The following is a 16,380-nucleotide window of genomic DNA, read 5'->3' on the forward strand; positions in this document are numbered from 1 at the left end:
GCTCCTCCACAAAATAGTTGTTCATTAGCACGTCGTGGGCATGTATACGATCACGCACCACCACTTTTTTCTTTGGACGGCTCGGGCCTTCAAGTTCTTTATATAGCAACGGGAACCATTCGAGAATGTCATCGTCCGAAGACGAAGAGCTATCGGTGTTTAAGGGCATCGAGTGTTTCGAAAATTTCATATTTTTTTGTTGTGAATGAAGGGAAAGTTTGAGAGTGTTTTTGAGTTGGATTTGGTTTTGATTTGGATTTGGTTTATGTTTTTGTTTTGGTTTTATATTGGTTTTTTTTATATATATTTAACCCCCCCCCCCTCCTCGCCAATGGCTACATCCCAACGGCTACATTCCTTGGAAACACCCATTCATCAAGCGTGACACCCATCACGCAAAACACCCCTTTTCCGCGTGACCAAGGGGCGGCGGCGGTGTGGAGATGGTCACCAAGCGTGATGGCTTCCTCACCACGCGGTGCCCCGTCCCCTCTTAGGCAGCATAGAGTTATTGAACAAAAACAACAATTTTTAATCCATTTCTTGGATTTTATATTTCAAAACACCGATTTTATAACTTTGAAAGTTTTTTGAAGGTAAAAAATATAATTTAATGCTAAAAAAAAATCGGGTAAAACAAAGGTGAAATCTAATTTAAAGAACAATCATATGAGTTTAAAATTTTTTACTTAGTTTTATTAAAACTTGAATGAAATCTTAAATTATTATATTGTATTTTGCTATGTTTCTTGCACTAACCAAAACGCCAACCAACCCAAAAATTCTTATGTTTGGTTGTGAAAAATATAAACAAAAAACAAAACCCATTGAAATAAATCTTGACTCCACCACTGGTTACATCATTTAGAACGATTCAACCGGAATTCGCTCATGCTATCGGTCCGTCTATTCTCTTTAAACCGGAATTAGCATAAAAGAAAATAAAACTAAAGAAAATTTCTAGATGACTTGAACTAGAGTCTCCAAGTGGGCCAAAACTATAAACTCTTATCAAGTGGGTCATTGGATAACCATTTTATAAGCATAGTCTCTCCCTTTGTTTACTTATTTCTTCGATGTGTGGTGGAAAAAAGTGTCAACTCATTTTGCTATAAAATAGAGTAAAATACCATTACTCTAGTAATTAATTTGTGTATATGGTAATTAAGCATGTATCGTAGTATATTTTTTATTCTTATTATAATTCTAAGTACCAAAATTACATATATTCGGTGAAATTATTTATTAGAACATCCGAACCTTAAATCCGATTCAACCGGTCCGACCAGTGAACCAGTAAAGAGACCGATTCAACGTTTGATCCTATTATGAAAACATTGTTTAGCACACTCCTCGTTTATTTTTGTTGTAAACTCACCTCACATACTAGTCATGTGAGGGCATTAACGCCTTTTTGTCTATTATTTTTTAGAGTAAATAGCAAAAAACATCCTTCAAGTATAATCATTTTGCAGATTTCACCCTTTATCTTTTATGACGACGTCCATTATTCTAGGAGTTTGAAACACGTTAGGCTCTTTGTACTAACTAAAGTTATATTTTATGTAAAATGACCTGTTAAATGAACAGCATACCCTTATGGCCTTATATTTAAAAAATAAACTGATGGGGCGCAATTTTTTACTATTGAAAAACAAAAAAAAAAATATAATATGAGACAGGTGATATCAAAAAGATTTGTTAGAAATTCATAAAATCCTAGTTTGGGTATAGAAATGACAAACGGGTTGAATTTAGTAAAGCCGTTTATTTAGAAGCAAAATATACACTAATGCATGTATTTAGAACTATGGTGTGCCCACAAGTTAAATTGAACGAACTGATCAATCAATTTAATGAGTTTTAAACATTTTAGTTTGAACCAAATATGTGCAAAATATGCACCACATGAAAATAACAGTGGTTCACTGTTTGTCATAGGTGCTTGATAGAATCTAGCTTGGTGCAAAGAAGAGGTTAACGAGGTGCTAAACTAATTCTACATCACTATTTGTGCCTTGGTTAAATTGGTAATATTGGTGTACCGTGCCAATATGGAAATTGTCATGTATGCGCAAAGTGGCTAAATAGTTGTATGAGCATGTTAAAGCCTAAGTAGGTATTTTTTGTTTTTTTTCTATTAGAAGCCTCATTATTGATAAGATACATTTAATTAACTATGGCATAACTAGTGTTTCAATTACCTATGACATAATGGTCTAGTGTTATGGTGTTCACCATTTCAAAATGAAGGTGGTGGGTTTAAATCCTTGCAAGTGCAAGGTCAGGGTGATTTTGATGGAAATAAATTTGCTATTAAAAAAAAAGTTGTGTTTCTATTATGAGTTAATTGTGGATATTTGTTGCTATTCAGAAATACACGATTGTGTGACATGACAGTGACAAATAGCCAACACTACATAACAAAGGGCTTTTAGTGGCAGACATATATATCATCAGTCCCTTGATGAAAGTGGTAGATGTTTGTTTATTTTTCTGCTAACTTGAATGGGCAGTCTAATGACTAATCTGAGCCAACTTGAATAAAACAATCTACCTGCTGGATACATAACTACTAACATAAAAAGTTGAATCACATTCTCAATTCTCATATAAGCATATCAGCTAAAATTTTCTATGCCTATGTACAAGTCCAAAAGCTAATTTAGTTTTTTTTACAATGAGATAATATTGAGCAGAGTAGCTCTGGTTCCAATTAATCTCCTAAATACACATTCCAACTTAGTTTCCATACATTCAAGCTGAGTCTCCAGTACTTCCAATCTACATTTCGCAATTTTCATCTTCTCCGGTTGCGCTGATGATCCATTTCTACATAATGTTTGCAATGCATCATCTACACTTTCAAATTCATTCACAATTCCATGTTGTTGTTGATCTTCACACGCGACGATCCCCTTATGCATTAACTTCGATACCACAATCGACCATTTGTTAGGCTTTGAATTCGGCATTGACAAGAACAATAACAAAGATTCGAAAACCGAAACAGTCGTTTCACTAACTCCTATCACCGCCTTCATCACCGCCGCAAGATGGTGATTATTCGAATCAACCAACACTGATCCACCACTGGTGATCGAGTTATCAACTTGCTTTAAACTTCCAGCCAACAACTTAACATCTTTCTTCATTTTCTTTCTAAAACATGTGTAGCTAATGACACTCTTTTCATTACTCAACTCGCATTTTCGCCTCCGTAGAACACACTGAAGATCTCTAACGCGTGCCTTCATTTGTGTCACCATATCCCTTACGCTGCCACAAACATCCAAGAAGTTAACAGACTCTTCAACCAACTCTTCCACCCATCTCATGTTTTGGTCTCCGGTTATCAAAACTCGAGTGGCCGACAAGTTTAAAAGATCCTCCATGCATTTATACAATTCCACAAGATGTGATAAACCGTTGCAAATCGTCTCTGCGGACGGCTTTGATGATGCAACGGTTTTCGCTGCGTTAAGCTCTTGCTCAATTCGAATTGTTGTCGGATGCGATCTGCAAGGCAAGCTAATGGATTTCACTTGACCTTTGGTGACCATTTTTTTGGGAGGATCAGAAGGCAGATTGTGAAATTGATCAAGTGTTTTGTATTGGTATAAGTTTAAGCTTTATGTCATGTTATATATATCTGAATATTTTGGTACTAGATATCAATTATTTTTAAAGTAGCTTGCCACATAAGTTTATGGGTGGATGAGGCTGAAAGTGTGAAACAAGATTATTGGTCCAAGTGTGTGATACATGTGATGATCGCATGGTGTTTTTTATGTTGTGTCGGGTGTTGGGCCAACGCAACAGCCTCCCAATTATAGTTGTTGATTTCTTTTTGGACCTACTCCCATACGTGATGTTAACGTGTGAATAATAATAATATTATTTAGTAAGTTAACAGGTCATCTTGTAAGTTATAAGTTGAAAAGTGATTCTCATATATATTTTTAGTTTCTTTATAAAAAGATGTTAAGTGTGCAGCCTTAAAAAGCGCCATCTAGATTTTTGTTGTTACATATAGGTGGCATGTAAAAGTTGTATCTTTTTGGGAAAAAGAAAAAGAAATAATATTTGCATGTATCATGCTTCATGCTTACGTAATATAGTGAGACCTGATTGGTCCACGTATCAGGTTTTTGGATGAGTTTAAGAAAATGGTTTTTATAAATAAACGAAATTTATTTGTGCATTGTGAAGGACCACTTATATGTGAAAAAATATCAATTTACATGATGAGAGATTCTAAATATATTTTCTTAAACTTGTTTTCTCATATTTGTCACTCATTTAACACATTACCGACGATGTGTTAGATATCTCGCCGACGAGTTAGCTAACACATAGTCAACGATATGTTAGGCCTCCAAACACATGGTTAAAAATGTGTTAAGTGTAATTCATGGTTGACGATGCTTTAAGTATTAATACTTAACGCGCCGTCAACCATAAGTTAATACATAACGCAACGTCAATCATAATTTAACATTTAACGCATCGTCAACCATTTGTATTCCACCCCCACGCGTCGTTATCTGATTGGTTTACTAACTCATTGACGGTATTCCCTAACATATCGTCGGGCGATGAGATACGTAAGGGATAATACTATAAACTTTAATTAGGACTTTAGTAGGAACAAACTTGGAATTTCTTTCTTTAAAAGAGCTATTTTAGGCATTCTTCCACTTATATGCGTCGCATGTTTGAAAGATTATAATGTTTTACATAGCAAAGTTTTTTATACAAACATAATAACGTAACCAACAAACATCATTTCGCATTATGCTCATGAGTCTCTTTATAGCAAATGCCTAGGGCTGAGAAGAGAAAGAGTTGAATTAACATTTTACATTTCAACCATTTAAATTCGCTATATGGAATAGCTAAATTTAGGGGTGTGTGTAAAACCGAAAAACCAATAAAAACAAAAACTGATGATTTGATTTATGTTCATGTAAAAACTGAACTTGCAAATTTTACATGTAATAAAAACAGAAAAGCAAACCAAATACAATAAAATATATTTTTTTATACTTACTTTAAGTAATTTATAAAAAATTAATAACTATATAATCAACCCTAGCATTTTAGTTTAAAAGTATAATAATCAATTACTACTTATCAGTTAAAAAAAAATGATTTAGATTCAAGTTCATTATTTTTTTTGGCCAAATATAGTTTTCAGCCTTAATTTTTTAACCTTAAATGTCAAAACCGAAAATCCAAAATCAAATCGTTTTTAAAATTTTAAAGCGTAAATTGTTTTAGTTTGGTTTTAACTTAAAATTGAATGCTCGCCCTTAGCTAGAGTTACAAGCATCTATGAAAGAAAGAAATGTTTTTGACCCACTGTGTTCACCCCACCGCTATTGGTCCTTTTATTAAGTCGGGGTGCTAATAAAAATATGAAATGGTCCCAAAAACCCATATTCATGCCTTCCTTTCTTGGAGCCATTTCGTGGAAGGCCATAACCCATTAATGGGGCAGCTGCCTCGAAAACAGTTGCCGAGGAGATGAATATTTAGAAAAAGACAATGTCGAATAAATGGTGTATTATTATACAATTTTATATGAATTTTTTAAGTGCGCATGCTCGGGTTGTCTCGTTATGTTTCCTTGCACTTGTTATGACAGCTTTTAGATCGTTTAGTTTATATGATTGTCAGATTCAGTATTGATTTCTACTCTACTGCTTTGCTGGATTCAATAACTACTTTCCAAGTGTTTATTCTTCAATTTCTGCTTCTGGTCTCAATTTATGTACTCCTCATCACTACACAACAAAATCATAAGATTCTATATTTGATGAGATGATTAGAACTTGTCTACACCCATGCTTTAGGTATTCAAACCGACATTGGGAGCTTTAGCAAGCACTTAGCAGGACATACATGACATGACACATCACGATAAGATTTGATTATATGTGGTGCTAGATACGCATACAATATGATACTCATCGTATCATTTCTTTCAAACACGAATTTACGTGAACTTAATTGTTTAGGGACAAGGGAAATATTATACTATGTATTTAGACAAAAATTGCCAAAAGTTCATAAATCTTAATTAATACTTAAATACATAATTGTTACTTTGAAACAAAAATCTATAAAAGTGTTCAGTAATACATACCATAATTTAATAAAAATAAAATATAACATCAACTAAAAATAATTCCAAATTTTGATGAGTCTTTCTACTCATATATTCAATTTCAAGCATTCACACAAAATTGCCTAACAACTTTGTAAAAGTTACAATTGTTATTATTAACAAGTTTGTTGGGTTTCAACGGTGGTTCGGAACGAAACGGATAAAGCTATTAAACCCGTTTCGGTTAATAATTCGTTTCGATAGTTATTAATCAATATTAATAAACAAATATATAAACGAGTTATAAAAACGCAGCAGATATAAATGATTTAAACGAACCAAAAAAAAGAAACCCGAACCCGGATCCGATTACAACAATACGAGTACGATTAAACGAATAAATAAATCAACCATAGTAAAGATGTCGATCTACCTCGGTTATACACAAACCGGGAAGACACCGAGGGTTGACGAGAGATGCTAGGATGACACAATCCAAGATCCAACTGTTCCGGCAGGCGAACGGCGGCGGACGGCGGCTATGCAACAAGCGGCGGCGGCGGATGGCGGAGAACAGTAGAGAAAGCAGTAGACGGCAGCTAGGACAACAAGACAGTAACTCCTCAGCAACACAACAGCAGCAGCACCCAAAATCTTGTTCGCCGGAAAAACGGGGCTCGCTGGAGAAGAAGAACCAGGTCGTCGGAAAACCAATTTAGGTGTTTAAACAGTACCGGAGCTCGTGAATAGCTGCGGTGGTGTTTGTAGTGACTAAAAGGATGTGCGGCGGTGGCTGTGTGGTGTCAGCGGTGGCCGGAAAAGGGTGGCCGGATTTCGGCGCCGGAGTTCTTGTATATGTTAGGGTTTGTAATTATTTCAGGTTACTATAAATAGTATAAAGCTTATGTATTTATAGTAAACATGGTTTAGGGTTTAACAATTAAACCAACTTGGGCTTGAGCCTAAATAACCAAACAAAGCCTTTTAATCAATATCAAGTCCATCTAATTTATTGTGTCGGGCCTAATTAACATTTAAGTATGCCATTATCTCGTCACCCCCGGTGTAACTCAGTCCGGGTCACATTCGGGTCGGTCGTGTTGACTTGACCCGAACCAACCATTAAATCCAACAAGGTTAACAAGTTTTAACCTGTTAGAACATGAATCTATGTTTAAAACAAGAACCGTGTTAAGCTCAAACACAAACGTGCTAATATTTGTGTCGTTTCGTATTAACATAAAGTGTTATAGTGGGTTTTGGCACTTGTCATCTTTGGGGTTATTTAGAAGTCAACTTCATAGAACTTGTTCTCTACGTTAGATGGATAAATAATGACTTTCTACTACTCTCATGAGTTGTGGTCAAGCACCAAATACGAGAGGATGTGAGATAAAGTTAAAATAGCGTGTTTGATTCGTAAAGAAATCTAGGCTAGTTCGGTCGATTTATATTTACGTAAACTTTGAGAACAAATTGTTAAATCTAACTAAAACTATAATATATAGACATCTCATGTTAATGTTATTGGTATCTGTAGAGGTAGGGTATTAAACCCACCATTTAACAAGTATAACACCCAAATCGAGCGTAACCAGAACGCTGAGCGGAACACACGGCAACAGTAACTGCCATGCGCCAGGGATAACACATGGCGCTAAAGTGGTTTCTTAAAATAATACACATTCCCCGGCTCCTAGGGAATGGTACCACAAATGTCTCACAAGCATGGGACAAAAAGGTACAATCTACATGAGAATAAACACCCAACCAATGGGGACCGGACAACACATAAAGGATGGTACAAAATAGTACGAAACATCCTTGTCAAAAGGCCATGATGCCCACCAACTTCCACCAACCTCCACGATCACACGAATGGAGAATATTATCGGTGGAAAGACATGACAGCATGGTTGACCATCCTTTCTCTCCTCCGGCTATAAATACCAGTCGATCTCCGAATGGTAAAGGGATACTCTCTCTTACTCACTAAACATATTTCATAATATCCAGTACTGATTCTCATGCCGGAGGGTGGTTACGAGAGAATCCCCATCATTCCTCGTAACGAGCTCACGGTGTTCTGTTTTGCAGGATACGCTCATCTGCGCCAAGAAGGTTATATAATCCATCGTGGGGAATACCTATCTTAACTCCTCGGACTAACGTGTTAGACCTTGAGGAGTGGATTTATGTTTCTTCAGTATATAGATACTAAAAATGTATAGAATCTCTCAACTAGTTAAAATGTAAACATAACTTATCACATCAATCGAATGAACGAAGTTTATATTCATATGTCCTTGATTATTGTTCTACTTTACTTATTTTGTTATTCTTAGGTATTGGTCAGACACAGTGGAATCACAATCACACACACAAACAAAAGCAATTTAAAAAGACAATTTTACGTAATTCGAATCCAATGTGAATCCTACGTACATGGCTGCGACTATAGTTTTCTCGATACAATATTATTTCAATTATAGGATAATATCGTGAAAATTTTGGATCAAAGTGAAAATGACCAAACATGTCAAACTATAAACTCAAGGGCTTAAATGAAAATTATGTCTTTCTGTCCCATGGCGATACGCAGCGGGACAAGGGACAAGCCCATCGCGTATCGCTAAGGGCTTAGTTATAAATTAAAGAAAAGAGGTGCACGGCGATACGCGACCATCAAATTAAGAGCCAACACCATCGCGTATAGCGATGACGTGGTCTGACAGACGTGACACGTGTTGCCATGTGTCAACCGGTGGCACTATGTGTCGCCACGTGTCATCGCGTGGCACCGCGTCCACCACGTGGCAAAGCTAGGGCTAGCCAAAGTGTCATCGCGTATCGCGATGGGCCCACTGATTTGCCTATAAATAGCAACCTACGGGTATCTCACTCTTCACACCCAATTTTCACACATACTTCTCTCTCTAACATCTCTCAAAACCCTTGGGAAGCGTGCCCTTGATCACCTCATAAAACGTGCCCAAATTCCTAGTTTCTCGTGTCATTAAACCTATAATATCCCGACTATCCCACAACGTTATTCCATAGGAGGAGCCGCCAAGAGACGTCTCGACGACTCGCCTCGATAAGCGTGCCGACGAGTGTGGTGAAGATAGGAGTGCATTGTTTTGCGTGCCTAGGAAAAGGTGTTGATCAAGAATATAAAGAAAACAAAGCGGCGTCGAAGTGCTGCTCGATTGTGTAGGGTTTTCATAAGCCAACCAAGGTAAGCATGATGCCCGAATAAAATAATAATAAAGTAAAGGCTTAAAACCCTAAGTCGAGGATATACTCGATACCTCGATAAATTAAAGAAAACATAACAAAGAAAAGAAAAGAAAAGGATATGAATATGATATCTATGTGAATATTATATAATTCTTTGTTATAAAATATTATTTTAGTTATTATGTTTATTCTTAAATAATAAAGAAAAGAAAAATATACGTTTCTTATAGAAGAAGAAACGTAGGGTTTTAAAGAAAAGTAAAATAAGATTAACTAGAGGTTTATCTTATAAAAAGAAAAGAAAAGTAATAAGTTAAAAAAAATTTTAATTTATAAAAGAAAAGAAAGAATGAATACTTTTAAATTAAAGATTTAAAGTAAAGAAATGATACTTTTTAACTAAATGTTTTAAAGTAAAGAAAAGAAAATATAATCGAGGTAACGATTATAAAAAAAGAGACTAGAGGTCTTAAGCCGGATTGAATATCCGACTAACAAAAAGTTATACTTGTATTATAGGTACGAGATAGCAAAGAAAAGGGAAAGACCCTCGAACAATGTATTGAAGTTGATCTAAAGAAAAAGGTGAATACGCCCAAACTTTACAAACTTATTTAATCGAGTCAAATGAATTAAATGAAAAGAATTACATGGGACTACGTGTCTCTAAAACGTTATATACAAAATTAAGCGCTAGCCTAGAGGTTGTCGTGTACGTTTGTTTGGATCCTTACATATGTGGTAATAAATTCGGTGGGCACACCGCGCCACACTTGGTTATGACCTCCGCCACGATGGGCCGGACCAAAGTTACGTCCGAGTGAGAATGACCATGTGTATACGTATGGTATCTAAGTAATGTCGAACGCTGGGGGTGCTTTGTGTAGAGACTTGAGTTTATAATTATGTTTGTTTTAAAGCTTGATTATTCATAAGCCATGATGGGCCGGACCTAAGTTATGTCTCGAGGGGTAATCAAGTAAAAGAAAATATTTTTAGCGTCAGCATGTTCACCAGCATGTGTTGCTGACGTATTTTCTGAACATTTTGCAGGTAACCTTAAACGAGTTATAACATCTCATTGTTTTAAAAATAAATCTCATCAAGTATTTGATATGCAAATCTTATAAAGTAGGGGATATACTAAATATTAATATCCAATTTTTTTAAGAAAAATTTATTATTTGTAATAAGAAACAATTTTATAGTAAAAAAAAATAAGCGGGTCATGGGTCTCACCAAACCCATAGCTTTTAAACAGGTTAACATGTTATTTATTTGTAAAACTATTTCATTATCAAACTCTAAGTATATTATTAACTTTTTTATAATACATAAAATTAAAATGCAAAAAAATATGAATATTAGACACGAAAAAGAAACACAATCCCCGTAATACGGGGGATAAAAACTAGTGTATATATATATGAGGAAAGTGAATATGGGGCTGTTAAGCATCTAACCTTATATGCGAAACACCCCAAAACTACGTAGTTTTGATAAACTACCCAAATTACTTAGTTTTGCAAACAACTAATTTCTGTCCGACGGCAACTTCAGTTTTTCTCTGGTCTTCAATCCTTCAAATCACGCATATCAGTGAAAGGAATTCCCACTTCTGATTGTAAGTTCATTCATAATCCAACTTATATCTATTGGTTTCGACCACCTTCTCCAAAATCCAACCAATTCCTAATGTCAATTAGGGTTTTCCATTAGAGAATTTAATTTTTAGATTAAGAATATGCCATGTAATAACTATTGATCTTTTTTAACTGTTTATGCGAAATGCTCATGTTTATGCTTCTGTTAGGGGTTTGTGAAAGTTGACTTTCTACACATGGTTGAGGTAAAACATGTATTTTTATTCCTCACTTAGACTACTGATGACAAAAATTTATAGTGTATTCTATGTATGTTTAGTATTTAATTACATAATGAGTGCATTTTTTGTTACTATAAACTAACAGCTCCTGTTTTTTATTTGTTATTTGGTTAGGTGTTTTCAAAAGCAGTATCGCGCATGCCAGTGGCTGCTTCAGTGCTTTGCTGCGACTCTATCCGTGTTTTCAACAACCATGCTCATTATGAGTTCTTGCAATCAATGGAATATTTTGTTAGATTACATTTGGTTGTATCATCCAATCCAATGTAATCTGTAACATGATAAAAGTATTATACTATGGCTTAAGTGTATAGGTTGTGGTTCAAGCAAACAAGTGCCATCAAAACAAATATAGCATAGTTGTCAATTAAAATTCTTTATTTTTTCCATCAATTTAGTTCATCAGATAATCATAATAACACGTTCACAACTAAAACAAACCTGCTATTTCAATAGAAATTTCAAAAATTTTAGAATCATTCCAAGTTTTAATAAAATAAAACTAATGTACTTAAACAACGTCAAACATTGCAAATGATCATTAAAACAAGCCATTCTTTAAGTTGATTCACATATCATCCTTCTTTTTCTTGTAAAGCCTCAGCCTCGGCCTCATCCTTCTAGAAAAAGAAAAAAAACACAAGTATTACACTTCCAAATAAAATGTGTATTTACATACTAATATGTATTACTCGTACCTTCCTTTTTGGACATCCACTGATGTAATGACCCAATTCCTTACAGTAAGAACACGTTCTTTTTTTTGTGCTTCAAGAGAAGAATTGATTCTAGTCGCATTTTTAGGACGACCTTTAGTATTAGTAGGAGCTAATGGGTCCCGAATGAAAATTTAAGGCATCATGTTTACTTGTGAACTTTCGACATTAAACTGTTGTGGTGCAATTTCAAGCTGTTTGGAATTTGTCCAGACACTTTGTTCTTCTAAAAACTTCACCAGCATGATATTTAGTTTCTTTATCTCAAATGGAGAGTCTCGTGCATTCTCGATTTTTTTTCTAAAACTTGACTGAACACACCATAACGTTAATGCACAACTTCATTTTCATTATGTATATCTTCTATCCCAGTATTGCAATTGCTTGACTTATACCTAGCATCAAGTGTCCACCTAGATAAAATATAATGATCAGAAAGTGTTTCAACATTCCTCTTCTTCAAGACATATAAGGTGCTGTTTGTTTTTTAAGAGGTAAAAAGCCTGCGGTCTGCGGACCACATCTGCAAGCATCTGTAGCAGAAGAGGTGGACCAAACCTCTGCAGTCTGTAAGAAAAAGATTGTTTGTTTTTAACGTCTGCAGACTTATAAAATTAAACAGAAATTTTTAAACAACCCGAACCAAACAAACTAATGGTAATCAAACCTATTAAAATTCTTAACAAAACCAATATAAAAAAATTATTCATAAACAAACCGAACCAAACAAACTAATGGTAATCAAACTTATTAAAATTCATCCGGTGACCTGTTTCACCTGCACAACAGACTTATAAAATTAAACAGAAATTTTTAAACAACCCGAACCAAACAAACTAATGGTAATCAAACCTATTAAAGTTCTTAACAAAACCAATATAAAAAAATTATTCATAAACAAACTGAACCAAACAAACTAATGGTAATCAAACTTATTAAAATTCATCCGGTGACCTGTTTCACCTGCACAAAAGACCTCACTTTCTTTCCCTAAATAAACACAACTGTAACTCGGTTCCTTCTTCACATAACCAGCAGCCATCAATTTCATAACTTTTGCCACATTTTCCCATATAAACACACTTGGATACGTGTTACATAAAAGTATATATGTCGATGGATCTTTAACGCCCAACTCCATTAATCGACCAGCAACCCGAATCCTCATCTGGGTTCGCCCGAATCTTCGCTGGAGTTGGGAGTGGAGGGCGGCGCCGTAGGTAAGGAGAGGGGTGACGGGAAGAAAGTGGGGGTGGAGGGCGACACCCTGGAGGTGGGTGGAGGGGTGGAGGCTGACAGTGGCGGCGGTGGCGTCGGCGGTGGAGGAGTGGAGGAGGAGTTGGAGAGGATAAGAAGGTTAGGATTAGGGTTTGGGAGTGAGATGTAGAAGAAGAAGTTGAGAGGATATGAATAATAGGGTTTGGGAGTTCTGATGTTTTTTGGAGTCAGAAGAGGTGAGAACAAATGGGGTAGAAGATGTGAGAAGTAACAATGTCATCACATCTAGGAGAAGAGGGCGCGCAGACGTTTTTTAATGAAACGTCTTCGGAAAAACAAACACACTGCAGAGCCCAACGTCTGCGAGCCCTCTTCTCAGTGCAGACAAAAGAGGTGGAGAAGTGCTTCTAAGGAAAAACAAACAACACCTAAGATATGCTTGCATAACATCCCATAGGTTTCAAACTTTGCACACGAACAAGTGACATCTATCTTTTCCGAAAGATGGAAATTAACATTTCTCCAGTATATTTTTTCAATATTTAATTATCCAACCTTATATTTGAAATCTTCTGAGCTCTTGCTTATCGTCTTATGAGTTAAATTGAATGTAGCTTTGGTCCACTCTTTCTTGAATAGATCAAAGAGATTTTTAGTGTAACATAAACCTGCTTTTGCCTCTATCGGATTAACAGAAGAAAGATTTGGCTGTGAGTCCATGGTTTTGAAGTCTTCATCTTCTTTGGCAGCCCTTCGAGCCTCAACAGCTTAATCGTACTGTATTACAAACTCATTCAACATGGTCTTTGAATTCACGTATCCATCAAAATAGGAATGAATGCTCTCGCTTCTTCCGCTAGATGTCATCCCAGCAAAAAAACAATCTTTTAAGAAGGCTTTAGCCCAATATTTACGTTGGTTATACATCTCCATTATCCAGCTACCACTTTGGAAATTGTACTTACCACATAAAATTTCCCATCGACTCTCAAATTCTTCAACTGTATTACTGTTTACCCATTGCTTGTGTAACTCTTGAAAGTCAATGTACTGAACTTTGAGAGATCGTAGATGTTCAATCTCGTGTTTCTTAATATGCCATGAACAAAAACGATGTCTAGTTTTTGGGAAAATGCTTTTGATTGCATTTCCAATAGCTTTATCTTGATCAGTAATTATTGCTAATGGATACTTGTCAAACATGCAGTTTAAAAAGTTTTTAAATAACCATTCAAAAGTTTCTTGTTTCTCATTTTCCAACAGTGCACCACCAAATAGTATAGATTGACGATGATGATTCACCCCAACAAATGGAGCAAACAGCATCTTAAACTTGTTGGTCATGTACGTGACATCAAACACAAGAACATCCCCAAATTTTACATATGAGTCTCTTGATCTCCCGTCAGCCCAAAAAATATTTCTTGGAGACCCATCATCAAATAAATCGACAACAAAATATAGGTTACGATCTTCTAATAGTTTATCGGAAATGCTTAATGAGTCCATAAAACTCCTTACCTTTGTATTGTTTTCATTCCTCGGCTAGGATATCAGCACACTGTTTTGATGTAACATCATTTTCAAGGGGATTTTTCACGGTATTTATGACCTTCTTGATTTGACAAGGTTTCAACCCAGATTGACCAAGTTCCGACATTAGAGATTTGCAAGCCATTGAGCGGTGAAACCTCCCGTGAGACCGGTATTTCATAACTTTGGTCGGAGTAATAATTAGCTCATGATTGTGTATATCGTTAAACATGTCCATTTTCCATTTTCCATCTTTACTTTTCGAAATCCGAATAAATGCTTCACATCCGGTCCTTAAATCCCTACGACGTCTCTTAACATCCCCACTAGAGCTATTATACTTTAAATCTTTGAAACCCTCTTTGTTGCATACATATTTCTTTCGATAAGGCTCACCGGTCGTCTTATTTTTAAAAGTAGTAAAAATACGTATTCCAAAACCATGTAACAAAGCATATTGATTGTAGAACTCATATGCATCATCAATACTATCAAAAACCATTCTCTCCACATTATTCTTGTCATACTTATTAAACCCTAGATCAACATTCAAGTCATTATTACACTCAGTTTCAGCATTCAAACCACCAGTTACGTTTGTTTCAATAGCTTCCTCCTCTAAGTGAGGTTGTAAATCCACTTGTACATCCTAAATCAGAAAAAAAAAATCCAGAATGGTCAAATAAATATCAATTGTGTACCACATGTTAATTGTGTTCGATACAATAGTGATGAAATAATTGATATCAAGTTTTGTTATATGCATTAGAATAATAAGAAAATTAATATCAAATCCAAATTAAATATGGCTACTTGTGATTTATTCATGAAGATAGAAGTGTGTATCTGTTGTGGTGCATCGATGCCTATCAACAGAGGCGAATTATGAAAGAATTAGATTATTAAGATTGGAGAGAAGCTTGCGTATATGCAGCGAATTTGTTGAACATAAAAACAGGAATTTAATTTAAGATTTAATTGAGTAGTTTATCAAAACTACGTAGTTTTGGGGTGTTTCGCATCTAAGGTTAGATGCTTAACAGCCCCATATTTGCTTTCCCCATATGTGTGTGTGTATATATATATGGGTTGAGTTATAATAAGAAGATTAGATTTCCTAGGAAAGATATGAAATAATCTTGTCCATTCATTTGAGAATTGAATGGTTGAGATTAGATTAGAGAGATCATCAAGTGTAAAACAAGGGTAAGAGCATAATAGGGATAACACATTTGTTGACTTTCTCTCTCCACATGCAAGACACATGTCAAATTCCCCCATCATTTTAAAACGTCCATAACTTTTTTATACGACATTTTTTTTCAAAACAATTTCACCATAAAAACGAGTGTTTTTTTATCTTTTATATGAGTACCATATTGCTTTATAAAAATAAAAAAAAATTCGTGGGTTTTTACAAGGTGTGTTTTATCATAATTGTGTTTTACAAAATTGTGTTATACAATTGTGTTTTAAGCGGGTTTAATTAAGTGGGTTTTTGAAATTAAATTAAGTGAGTTTCAATATTAAGGTAGTAGACTAAAATACCCACCTTCCTAGCCTTCTTAGGAAAATCAAACTTCTTATTTGATCATTTCTCATATATATATATATATATAATTACATACTACATACCATATTGTTAACAATCCCAAAACCATAATTATCTACATATA

The 16,380-nt window shown here is 35.1% G+C and overlaps 1 protein-coding gene and 1 pseudogene across 1 annotated transcript; both read right to left on the reverse strand.

Annotated features, from left to right (window-relative positions):
• Positions 1–2,641: 2,641 nt before the first annotated feature.
• LOC143601980 (uncharacterized) lies at positions 2,642–4,064 on the reverse strand. The gene has a single exon (XM_077079240.1). The coding sequence runs from the start codon at positions 3,561–3,563 to the stop codon at positions 2,676–2,678; it is 888 nt and encodes a 295-aa protein (XP_076935355.1). The 5' UTR covers positions 3,564–4,064; the 3' UTR covers positions 2,642–2,675.
• Positions 4,065–11,812: 7,748 nt separating this feature from the next.
• Positions 11,813–15,470, reverse strand: LOC143601978 (protein FAR1-RELATED SEQUENCE 5-like; annotated as a pseudogene).
• Positions 15,471–16,380: the final 910 nt, after the last annotated feature.

Source organism: Bidens hawaiensis, unplaced genomic scaffold, assembly GCF_021521415.1.
Source record: "Bidens hawaiensis isolate Kalapana, Puna unplaced genomic scaffold, B.hawaiensis_p1.1 tig00057714_1, whole genome shotgun sequence".
Taxonomy (NCBI): Eukaryota; Viridiplantae; Streptophyta; class Magnoliopsida; order Asterales; family Asteraceae; genus Bidens; species Bidens hawaiensis.